We start from the raw sequence: 13,283 nt of genomic DNA, 5'->3' as shown, positions 1-13,283 counted from the left end.
CTGGCAGGGGGGTACTGTGGTGGCGATATCACCACGTACGCCAATGCATATTTCTTCTAAGAATTTCTCTTTCCTTTCCAACTCTGTCACGCTATTATTCTCTATTTCCTGTCTGCTAGTCGCACATTTGGTGACCAGCCCTTCACGAATTTCCAATGCATCCTTGAGAACGTCGCCAGAGTTCTGGTTTTCGTTAGTCTCGGTCCTTCGCCTACCTCTTAGCTTTCTCTGTTTATGACTCTTTTCCGCTGTCCCTATCGCTGTCACTGTCTTCTCAAGTTTTCCTTTTCTATTCTCTTTGCTTTTTCTCTCCTATCTTTTGTGCCTTTTCTAACTCCGACGTGTTTAAGAATGCAACGAGAGTCGCCAGTTGATTGTAAGCCTCCGAGACTACAACACCAGCACTGCACTGACATTCAATATCCACCTCAATGGATTATTTTCCAACCTTTTTTCCATACTATAAAAGGATTTTACAGCAATGTTTCGAGAAAGTGCGATACCGACGCGCGGCAATGGGTTTTTATGAAGTGTTCTTCGCACTTTTTATCTTCTTCCGAAAAGAAATTTTGTAAAGTTTCGTTGTTTTCAGCGTTAACTTCTGCATGCAGCACATGCAGATGAATTACATGCTCATTACCTGGCTGAATCGGACCTGTCAACACTCATCCAAAAATGGTATTTTGCGCTATTAGAGCGCCTTGTTCGCCTTTACGTATACCGTCTAATAAAATCGAACTATAATAGTCAGCACCGATAATCAATTCTATCGGAGAAGGACGCGAAACGAATGGGTCAGCCCATTCTATATTTTGCCAATGGGTCCACTGATCTGGATTATCCGTCGGATAGACTTGATACGCGGTGAGGCGTTTTAATATAAGCCCGTGAATGTTTATAACGAGTCCTGTCTCGAGTTCGACCAGCAGATTTGCTGCTGAGTTTACAATAGCCGTACGATTCGCGCCTATTCCCGATACTGTAGTACGTGCGCGTTGGCGAGATGCACGCAAAGCTTGTGCCATATTCTCACTGACAAATGTAGCCTCAGAATCCGGATCAATTAAAGTGCGAATTTATACACTTCGTCCCGCGCGAATACTAATTTTGATCCACGCGGTAGCTAGGATAATCTGTTTTAACCAGACCCGCGTCGAACCGAGATAGGTTTGAACGTCCGACGTTTGTACCCTTGAATTACTGTTGATAATTGGAACCGGAGTATCGTTCGGCGAAACGATAGAATTTGAATTTCGAGGTGTCCCAAAGCCGTTCCCGTTTACCGATTCGCGGTTAGTACCTACTAATTGACCTTGACTGGATCTGTGATCGGAATGCAAGAGGGTGTGATGTTTTCTCTTGCATTTTAAGCAGACCCGTTTGCTAGAATTGCTAGAATTTGCTGATGAGAGCGAGCGAGGGCAAGTCGTTGATCGACGGATTTGCCGCGAAACTCGTCACGTTGATATAACGCAGAATTTGAACCGCACGCTATACATTGGGATTCACGGACAATCAAGTGCACCTTTACATTTTGACTTTGTTTACATTCGACTAGGTTACTTGCTTGTGTAGGAGAATCCGCGAGCTCTTCGAGAGAGCGAATACGAATGTCCAAAAATGAATTCCATTGCCCGAGGGACGGAAACTGGAGCTCTTCTCCCATACGGAATTCCCATTCTTGCTTGGACCCTTTGTCTAGCTTTTTAAGAAAATGGAATACTAAAACATCATCCCAATATTTAACTTTGCGACCTAAATCCTTTAACGCGGCGAGTGCAGAATTGGACTTATTACGTAGATTTTTTAAATCAGCTAATACGGTGACCCCGATAGACGGAGAATCAAATGACATTTTTAAATGAGCTTTTACAAGAGAAAGTTCGTTAGAATATCGATTGTCTAAGCTCTGCCAAGCAGGTTTATATTGTAATTTGCCTCGGGCGTGGAAATGTTTGTTAACAAGAGTGCGGCTTCGCCTTCCAAACTAGTTTTCAAATAATAGAATTTTTGAACATCGCTTTACGAATTATTTTTCTGGACTAAAACTATGAACAAGTCTTTAAAGCTATCCATTTCGGAATAATTACCGGAGAATTTTGGCAATTCAACTTTTGGTAGCTTCATAAGTGGAGTTTCATTGTGATCTTTACCCGACGTTGGATCGTCGTCGTTTGTAGATGTTGAAGTTCCAGTTATCGCAGCCAAAGCAGTCGTCAGGGTGTCCAGCGTCGTGACGAAGACCTCATCGTTAAAATACGGATGCGTCGTCCTCTCCTGGTCGGTGGCCGTCGCGTCGTCTCGATTTGAATGTTTGTTTTTTGAAACTTTTCCCAATAGTCTTTCAGCAATGCAATTTTATTGTTTATTGCCTGGTAGGTTAAATTCACACTTCCCATTTTGTGGAGATTGGTGACAGTCTTATTAATCAAACGCGAATGCACTTGCGCTTCTTTATATAAAGAGTATATTTTTATTATATACGGCTACAAGCAGGGAATAAGAAATTCAACATCGTTAATTTTGAAACCTGATGGAACACAAAGAGCACTTATAAGAGCACACAACAACGAGCAAGAACGTCCTCGTTTGTTTTAAAGTCCTTGACTTTAAAATTGTCGGTTTTGCGTAACTGCTTTGCCGATTTCATTCGCCATAGAAAGGCAATGAATCCTATAACTTTATACGCGTTATAGATTAAATATAGCACTTAATCGATTTCATTCGCCACAGAAAGGCAATGAGTTCTATAACTTAATTCGAGTTATAGATAAAGTTAAACACCGCACTGTAGACTCCCTTTTCGTTTGCACTCCAAACACTATTCGAGCGTCGGATCCAGCTTGAAGGACCATATGTTTGCGCGAAGAATTTGTAAGATTCTCGGCGATTAAACAGTTCTTTAATGTCGCGAAAGAAAGGAGATTTCTTTGCTACTATGCAGACTCAAAGTCAGTACAGGCGATAGAATACGAGTGCGCAGTTAGATCGCTTTAGGCGAGGTTGTGCTCTGTTAGACGTATTAGGCGACACTGATACTTTTCGGCGTAGCGACCGTTAACGCGTAACCGAGCGCTATAATCGTAACGGCCGAACTAGGAAGAGATGAGTTTAATCAGATCCTTCCTAGATGGAGCGTCATGTGCGAATCGATACATGAATCGATGAGCTTGAATTCGGAACAATAGCATTTCCTCTATTCCGACCCACTTCTTTTATGTGCACTAATTCTAGTTGAATTCGCTCACTGCTCGATTATTAGAATAAGACTGATTATTGGCGCAATGCACCGCGAAAATGCGACGCGCCGTGTGACAAATGAGTACAGACACAGCGCCCCCCCACCCCCGTGTCCCGACTTCGCGACAAGTCCTTCTTTATTTATGGATTCTCAATCAATGTATCGCTTGGCCGTGAAAAAAAAATAAGCAATACATTGTTTTCATTTATAGTCACTCCTAAATTCCTGATCGAAATAGGAAAACCTAAAATATTTCCGGCAAATATATAGAAATATACCGGTACTTCCGTATAGCGGTATGGTGTCATACCGGTATTTCCGTACTCCGGTTTACGGATTGTAATGCTATAACCGTAAAATACCGGTATAATATCGGTATTTCGTATACCGGTATGAGTCCCTGATTTAAAGGTCTGAGCTCACGCCAGACTTTCATCTTTCCGGAAGCTGTTGTATACCGGGTGAAATAAACTTTAGCTCAAATGTTAACTAATATAAATATATACTAATATTTACTAATATAAATATATATATATATTTATTTATTTATTCGATGTTAAAGTCACTCGAAAAATACACAACATTGAAGACGTTCGATAAAATACAGAGCTCGGAGAGTATCGAGTTGAACAGAGTTTCCGCGTAGATGTTCGGAATTTGAATCCCTCGCCTGTTCTAGAAATTCGCGTACTTATACCTAGAAAAGCGGAAGGGAATGGGCAAGGATGACCAAGCCTGATTCAGGATTCGGAGGTGACTCACTAGGACAACGCGGTGCGTTGACAGATGTCACGGGTTGGTCATCTAACAACGCTTCTACTCTCCACGCCTCTTTCTTTCCCATATTCTGTACTTCTTTGCGTCCGAAACTTTCATCGTTCATTACACAAGTAAATATCATCGGAATTATATCATGTGTAGTATGGTTTTCATTTAAAAAAATAACACGAATATGTTGGTGAAAGTCCCATAAAAAGAGTAATGAAAAATAAAGGAGGTTTGCATTAGTAGTGGTCTCCTGGTCGGGCCGATATACCCGACCTGTATTATCTTTACACTCCTCGGCGACCGAGGCCACTCGAGCTTTGGAGCCCCTCACTAATTCTGGGACTTTTATCAGCTAGATATTTGGGACATATATCGAGTAAAGACTGTATACAGTTTTATTGTTGTCACAAAACAAATGTAAGAAACGACAGGAAATGAAATTGAGGAACGTGACTTTCTCTTATAACATCGAACATTTCAAGAATCTGCTGTCTTTGGTTTGCGACGCCGATACTTCACCGATAGCAAGGAAAATGGAAACAGGCAAGAAGATCAGGAAGAAGCTAATGAATTGTGAAGACCGGTACAGCAAGGTATCAACGTTAATGAAGAACAAAGTGAAGAATTACAATATATATTCCAAAGATTCGAAGAAAATGAACATTTTTTAGTTGGGAGAACCAACCGAATAATATTAAACATCTTTACGGAAGAATCCATCATATATGTATGTGGGATGTCTAGATTCCAGCGAAAAACAGGCGAAACGCGCTTCCCGCGAAGAACAGGCGAACGCGTGTTCAGAGAAAAAACGGACGAATAACGTCGAGACAAAAGACAATCGAACAACGTCGATAAAAAATGCGAAGGGGATACGATCGAGGAGTCTTGCGTCGGTCGTCGCCGTGTACGGTTGTATCGTTGTACCCAATCTTTGTTCCATCATTTTATTTTTCATTAAATCATAGTATATGTTCGTTGCGAGTCGGCTCATTAATTGATCCCTGCCCGCGTAGATCGATTACTTAATTCGATCGCAACATCGTGAAAATAGGGAAATCCTACATATATACCTTTTAGTAGTTTTCGGCCAGATTTAACCCAACAACGACGTCATAAAAAATTGATTGAATTAGGTTTGGATTAGATTCGGATTAGTTTTCGAGTTAGGTTTGAGTTAGCTTTGGATTAAGTTTTGGGTTAGATTTTTGGGTAAACTCGTCGAAACACCTCTTCCGCACGGATTTTGATGAAATTGAAATATATTGTCAAGGTCATCATTCTGGACAACTGTTTTCTATAGATGTAACCGGCGGTCTCTTTTAGTTTCTGAGATATTCGCAAAAGACTGTCAGAGTCATTATTGCGAATGTTGACTATTTTGAATGACCGAATTTGTTCTTTAGGGCGGGGGAGGGACCCTGTCCCTCCCACTGCACCGCCTCCCCGGAAAACCTAACACAAACTCACTCTGAAATTCACTTAAATTTCAGTCAGAAAATGTTGAAAACTCACGTTACTTTGTTGTTCTTCGTTTTCATTAAACTATATTTCAGAGTGAGTTTGCGGTACGTTTTCCAGGGACGGGTGTAGTTGGAGCGGCAGAGTACCTCCCCCGCACGAAAGTATAAATTCGCTCGTTAAAAATAGGTAGAATTCGCAATAGTGAATCTAACGGTTTTTTGCGAATATCTCGAAAACTAATAGAGCCGCGCCCCACAGTGGGCAATTTGGACAAAATCGGATTCAAAATCAAGGAACTTTCGATAGGAATGAGGTAGAGCGATGAAATCTTTTTTAAATGAAAGCTGCAACTTTGTAGAATATGGGAAAAATAGAGAGATTGTGGTACGAACGTTTTTTAACCTCGAGAAAATTCGTAAAACGCGCACAAATTCAAGAAAATTTTAGTTTTTCCAATACCACGCGCGGAAAAATTTTTTTTTTAACATGCTATACATCATTTCCCATAGATTTTTTCACGCTGATTTCAATTCTGGTCTCAAAATTTGTCTACGACCTCAGGATTTTGCAAAAAATAGATTTTTGTGACAAAAACTAATGAAATAATTTTTTCGTTGAAATGATTGGATGGTAATAATCTCCCTATTTTTTCCATATTCTACAAAGGTTCAGCTTTAATTTCAAAAAAATGTCATCGCTCTACCAAATTTTTATCGAACTAATATGAGTGAAATTTTCGGGTCGGTTAAGTACACCGCTCGATTAAAAACGTCTAGGATTCTATTCTTTCGGCTATTTTGTCGTGAGTTTAAGTATCATATTTTTAGATTCTAACTGAGCTTCTAACTGAGAACTGCATAACACTTCGTTCTTTTCCAATTAACTGTCTCGTATCTCAAGTACGTGTTCGACTAACAAGGGAACATATTCAAGTGCGAATTTCCGATTTTGATGAAACTTATGTGACATATAGTTCTTTGAAAAATATTTGACACGTATTTTTTTTTATCGGCAACCATCCACTTTGAAGGGGTGAAAACAGCCCTCAAAGTTGGGGGTCAAAACCATATTTTTTGAAATACCTCGGAAACCAGAGGTCGAAAAAATTTGAATTTTTTTTTAAATTGTGTGTTTTTCAATGAGAAATGTAGTCGCGCAAGAAAAATTTAACAAAAGTCTTTTGTTTAAACAATATATTGAAAATTTGATTTTTTTTGCAGTTTCTCTTATTTATTGTTAGTTCATTTTAATGTAAACTTGGGTGTGTGATCTTTGATCAAAATTAGGGTTTACATGTTTCAGGATTTTTTTTTTTTTTGCCATTTAACAATAATTATGCATTATGGAAGATAGTCTTGCATCTGCCGTGCGTAGGAAGGAATTGTGGCTTGTTTTATCGAAATATAAGTATTTACTATAAACGTGTATAGTATTTTAAACAATACCACTGGGTTATGTGTCGTTTATTGTTTTATTAGTAGCTAAAGAAGGTGGCGCAGGTAGCAGCGTGACGCGGTGCTAATTACCGCGGCGGAGTAAGGGTACCGACTTTTATAGCCAATTCGCCTGTGAATTTCTGCAATCGTTGGGCCTTCGGTCAAAATATCCCTGCAGCCTTTTTAAACTGTGAATCCTCGAACCTAGAGTTTCCCTCGTCATTTATGGTAGCTCTAAAAAGAGCTGATTTTGAAAGAAGTGCTGTCCACAAAGATTATTCTACATAATTCTGGCAATATTGATGTCCTGTGATTGTTGGGCCTTCGGTCAAAATATCCCTGCAGCCTTTTTAAACTATGAATCCTCGAACCTGGAGTTTCCCTCGTCATTTATGGTAGCTCTGAAAAGAGCTGGTGCCAATGCCGCACATCAGTTTTACCTCGGTTATATACAGCATTTAAGAAGGACCCAAATATTTTCAAACAATTCCATTGGTTGTTAGAGTGAGAGAGGGGGAAACGTAAAACAGTCTTCAGAATGTATAAATATGGGCACTTTGCTGTATGTGCTATTAGTCTTTCTGCATTACGGTTTGTAAAGCAACGTACATATCAAGAAGTTAAGGCTACTTCTTTCGGATTTTTAAAACGGTGCCACATATATCAAATAATTTCTGGCAATAATAAAGTTCGAACATTATATTAATTTTGCTTTTGCTTATTGTTTATTTGTATTGTTAGATTCGTTTTTACAAACATGAAGGTCAATCCGGTGAACGTTATAAATATTTTGATGGCAACATATAGCAGTAACAATAACGAGGGAACACCCACGAATGGAAAGGAAATTGAACTGGCAAACATAATTATAGACCTGATTAATAGCTACAGAGAAGCAGGGTACATGAATTTCGAAACGCAACAGGAATTAATATTCGATGACCTAACAGACGAACCGACTTCATTTAATGTTCCCGAAGATGAAGAAGATTTGGAATCAGCGTCAACATCTAAACCGTCGTCTTCAAGTTCTCCAGACGAGAGTCCAGAAGAAATAGAATTTGGAGGCATTGATTTAGATTATAAGAAGAAAGCTGTAGATTTTTGGAAGAGTGGAAGAAAAAGACCACTAAACTTCGAAACTGTGAAGAACAAATACAAGAAATTGAAGAGAAAATCAGATTTATACAGATGGGAAGAGCAAATTAATACAGGCGGATCTCGTTACGATAAACTTACAGCAATTGCACATGCTACACTTGAAAAATTTATTGTAGCGAGAAATAATAAAATTTTGGTACACGACGTAGATTTGAGACGGTGGGCAATGCACGAAAATTTATCAATAAATTTAGAAGGATTCCAGGCATCGTCCTTTTGGTTGTGGAAGTTTAAAGAAAACTATAATATAGTATCGAGAAAAACGACGAAACTCGTTACCCGCCATCATACTAACCATTTAACAGATTTGACCGCAGCAGCAGAAGATTTTGTGCATCATGTGAAAGGGTATTTTGAAAATTATGGCGCAAGCAATATTTTCAACAGTGATCAAAGTGGGTTCCAGTTGGAATTGCACTCTGGTCGAACACTTTCACACAAAGGTGAAAAAGAAACGGGTGCTCTTGTCCAATCGATATCTTCAACAACGCACAGCTACACTATCCAGCCCACAATTTCAGCTGACGGACAGTTGCTATCGCCATTATATATTGTTTTGAAAGAAGTCAAAGGGCAGTTAGGACCTCGTGTACGAAGAAGTGTGTTCACGGCACCTAATGTACATATTGAAGCTTCCACATCGGGAAAACTAACGAAGGAGTTATTTAGAACGTGGTTGATTGAAGTATTTCTCCCATCTGCTCCAGAAAATTCTGTTTTACTTCTTGACTCGTGGAATGGATACAACGACGAGATCATACGTAACGCCCTGCCAGAAGACAAACAATTAGAGGTATTGACGATACCAAAAAATACGACGCCATTAATCCAACCACTTGACGTGTATGGATTCCGCATTTGGAAGAATTTTGCAAGAAAACTTTCCGATCTTGCAATATTGTTAAATATTGATTTTAATCTACACGCAAGAAATAATATTATTAAATTACAGTCATTAATCCACAACCAATTATCAGCTGCGCGTTATAAACGGCTGTTTCAATATGCTTGGTTCCGCAGTGGATATATAGAAGAACGGCCAGGAGAATTTGAAAATCCCGTAGAGTTCTGCTTTACAAAATTAGATGGTTTAACGTGTTTCCATTGTTCAAATGTAGTCGTACTGAAATGTTCTTGGTGCAAAGAACATTTATGTTTTTCTCATTTTATCATCGAGTATCATTATTGCCAGAATTATGTAGAATAATCTTTGTGGACACCACTTCTTTCAAAATCAGCTCTTTTCAGAGCTACCATAAATGACGAGGGAAACTCCAGGTTCGAGGATTCATAGTTTAAAAAGGCTGCAGGGATATTTTGACCGAAGGCCCAACAATCACAGGACATCAATATTGCCAGAATTATGTAGAATAATCTTTGTGGACAGCACTTCTTTCAAAATCAGCTCTTTTTAGAGCTACTATAAATGACGAGGGAAACTCCAGGTTCGAGGATTCACAGTTTAAAAAGGCTGCAGGGATATTTTGACCGAAGGCCCAACGATTGCAGAAATTCACAGGCGAATTGGCTATAAAAGTCGGTACCCTTACTCCGCCGCGGTAATTAGCACCGCGTCACGCTGCTACCTGCGCCACCTTCTTTAGCTACTAATAAAACAATAAACGACACATAACCCAGTGGTATTGTTTAAAATACTATACACGTTTATAGTAAATACTTATATTTCGATAAAACAAGCCACAATTCCTTCCTACGCACGGCAGATGCAAGACTATCTTCCATAATGCATAATTATTGTTAAATGGCAAAAAAAAAAAAAATCCTGAAACATGTAAACCCTAATTTTGATCAAAGATCACACACCCAAGTTTACATTAAAATGAACTAACAATAAATAAGAGAAACTGCAAAAAAAAATCAAATTTTCAATATATTGTTTAAACAAAAGACTTTTGTTAAATTTTTCTTGCGCGACTACATTTCTCATTGAAAAACACACAATTTAAAAAAAAATTCAAATTTTTTTCGACCTCTGGTTTCCGAGATATTTCAAAAAATATGGTTTTGACCCCCAACTTTGAGGGCTGTTTTCACCCCTTCAAAGTGGATGGTTGCCGATAAAAAAAAATACGTGTCAAATATTTTTCAAAGAACTATATGTCACATAAGTTTCATCAAAATCGGAAATTCGCACTTGAATATGTTCCCTTGTAAGTTTCTTATTCATCAGTAATTTCCACATAGGAACAAGCATTTTAGAATATCGGATTTAAGAAAGAAGAATATTAGTAAAAGATCGATTAAAGTTGTACCAAAGAAAGAAAGTTAGAAACTTCGTTGATGAAAATACGTGAGTTAAAAAAATTAAATACTTACCATACTTCCTCTGTAAATTAAAATATAATTATGGACAATAGATATCTAATTTATACTACATTACAGCCACACACAGTCCGAAGAAAGTGCCAGTAGCAATGACAGCGAAACGTCTAGTGATGAGATGCGAAGTGCTTCATGTTGCGTAAGTAACTCAAAACGTTCAAATACTTCATTATTATTATTTTTATTGTGTTTTATATATGAGAATACGATATACCTTCAAACTAGTGTGTTATCAAATCATTTCAACGAAAAAATTATTTCATTAGTTTTTGTCACAAAAATCTATTTTTTGCAAAATCCTAAGGTCGTAGACAAATTTTGAGACCAGAATTGAAATCAGCGTGAAAAAATCTATGGGAAATGATGTATAGCATGTTAAAAAAAAAATTTTTCCGCGCGTGGTATTGGAAAAACTAAAATTTTCTTGAATTTGTGCGCGTTTTACGAATTTTCTCGAGGTTAAAAAACGTTCGTACCACAATCTCTCTATTTTTCCCATATTCTACAAAGTTGCAGCTTTCATTTAAAAAAGATTTCATCGCTCTACCTCATTCCTATCGAAAGTTCCTTGATTTTGAATCCGATTTTGTCCAAATTGCCCACTGTGCGCCGGTTACATCTATAGTGGTCACTTGTTCAGAATGATGACCTTGACAACATATTTCAATTTCATCAAAATCCGTGAGGAAGGAGTGTTTAGACAGGTTTAACTTTATTCGACTGATTCTTTATCATTATTTGTTTTAAAAAGTTCACACGGTATATGTATCGGTAGAAAAAGTTGGCGAGTGGTCGCACCATGGTGACACATACGGACGCCACGGACGTGCACGGATAGACAAAATTCAAAGTAGTAGTAGCTGCAGTGTTTCGTGAATATCCCAGGAATTAAGGCTGAGCGGCGCGGCGGTTACGTGTATAGGAAAAGGTTATTCAGAATCTTCATCCTTACAACATATTAAAAATTCATCGAAATCGGGGAGGAGTAACCTTTTATGCGCAATTACCAAAGTTAATGTCAAATTAATATACCAATCTATATCTATCTATCTATCTATAGATAGATTGTATAGATAAGTATGTATAGATAGATTTATATACCCTATATGTATAGGGTGATTTACGCAACTGGAACAAGCCATGCCTTTTTTGGTTGAAATTTTAAAAAAAGTTAGAGAAAAAAGAGGTGCATGATTCAAAGTGGACTTCACGTTCTCCATCATATTTTTGTCGTAAGTGCAATAATGCATGTATATTTAGTAGTTGCACTGTTTTTTTAAATAGAAACCTTCGGTTTTTTACATAAACTGAATACTCTCATCATTCTACGTAATAAGGTATTAAGATGAAATGTTCGAAACATGATAAGTTAGCCAGGTATTTTGAAGAAATATTTTTATTAAAGGAGATGTGCTCGAACGCCTTTCCGTTACATTCTAAACATTTAGTACAACGCTTTTAAATTGTTTTCATAACCGAATTAAGCTAATCTTCGATTATTGCTTTGCAATGTGCTCTTATTTGTTTCTTTACATTCAGTCCCGTTCAGCGATGACCTGTACAGGCATAGAATTTGGTACCCCGGGCACGAGCGACTTGGTGGGCAACCAACCACGTCTCCTTTCGATGGTTCAGCTTATGACAATATTTTTCCTGTTGACGTCACATTTCCTTCAACTTCAACTATACCCGCGAGCATCGATAGGCGCCCTTGCCCGCCGCTAGGCTTGCTGAACGGAACTGCTTTACATCTACATATACTATACTTTCTTGCGATACATTTGAACTGTGTTGAACTGATGCAAACGAATTTTCGCTGCACTCCGAAAACACGATAAACGTATCAGTTTTTTTTTCACTATTTGAGAAATGAGACATTTTAAGTATTATAAGTCGTAAAACTGTGGTAGGCTTCGTACTCGCGTTACGCTAAATTATCATCGACCGGTGAAACGTTTACGAATACATATCCACTTCTGTTATGAAAACAAACAACAATCAAGAAACGGTGTGAGAAGTGTCTACGTAGCGTTACGATGTAGCGTTTGTAGCCTTTAATAAAGATATTTTTTCAAAATACCTCGGTAACTTCTCATTTTTCGGCCATCTTACCCTAACATTTTTTCACGTAGAACGATGAGAGGATTCTATGTATGTAAAAAACGGCGGTTTCTATTATAAAAAAAAAGAATGTAGTGGAACTGCAAAATGCAGATTCATTATTGCAATTACGAAAAAAATATGATCGCGAATATGTACTCCACTTTGAACCATTCACCTTTTTCCTTGTTTTCCTAATTTCAAAAAAAAAGGTACGGCTTGTTACAGTTGCGCGATCACCTCGTATATCTAAGCAGTTTCATTAATATTAATTCATAAATGTGCATGAGAAAAGATACAATTGAGAATACATACAATTATTTCTGAGATGAAGAATCATTAGGAAAATTCGAAAGTGACGATACCATTTGGTAAGAATGCACGAATAAATCAAACCTGGTGCAAGGCCCTCACGACGTCCAGGCCGGGGATTCCCGGGGATGGCAGGGTAAGCTGTAGCCCCTGATGGTGAGACTGCCGACCAGCTTCAGCTTCCATGCCTCCTCCTCCCCGCCCGATGGTTCCAACGAGTCCTTACCACCGCCACAGGTCATGCCGAAACTTCTTTTTCCCTCGTCCGTTCAGTCGCTCCAGTTACGATTTCACCGATTTCGACTCGATCAGGTGTTGCCCCTATTACATATCGCGCATTCAAAACCAGGATCAGTCAATCCTCTGGTCAGGTTCTATCTTTTCAGACATGACAGTCGAACGTCACGGATGATGGACCACCGTTGCAAGGAATCTTTAATTCCTCGAAAACAATTGAC

The 13,283-nt window shown here is 38.4% G+C and overlaps 1 protein-coding gene across 1 annotated transcript in view; it reads right to left on the bottom strand.

Annotated features, from left to right (window-relative positions):
- LOC143360360 (uncharacterized) overlaps positions 1-13,045 on the bottom strand; it is a 277,601-nt gene extending 264,556 nt beyond the window's left edge. The window contains exon 1 of the mRNA XM_076799127.1: positions 12,910-13,045. Coding sequence (XP_076655242.1) covers positions 12,910-13,011 — 102 coding nt within the window. The 5' untranslated portion in view covers positions 13,012-13,045. The remainder of the gene's footprint in view (positions 1-12,909) is intronic.
- Between the last annotated feature and the right edge of the window lie 238 nt (positions 13,046-13,283).

The sequence above is a fragment of the Halictus rubicundus genome, chromosome 13 (genome assembly GCF_050948215.1).
Source record: "Halictus rubicundus isolate RS-2024b chromosome 13, iyHalRubi1_principal, whole genome shotgun sequence".
NCBI classification, from domain to species: Eukaryota; Metazoa; Arthropoda; class Insecta; order Hymenoptera; family Halictidae; genus Halictus; species Halictus rubicundus.
The sequence above is the reverse complement of the archived record's forward strand: the minus strand, read 5'-3'. Positions and strand labels throughout refer to the sequence as shown.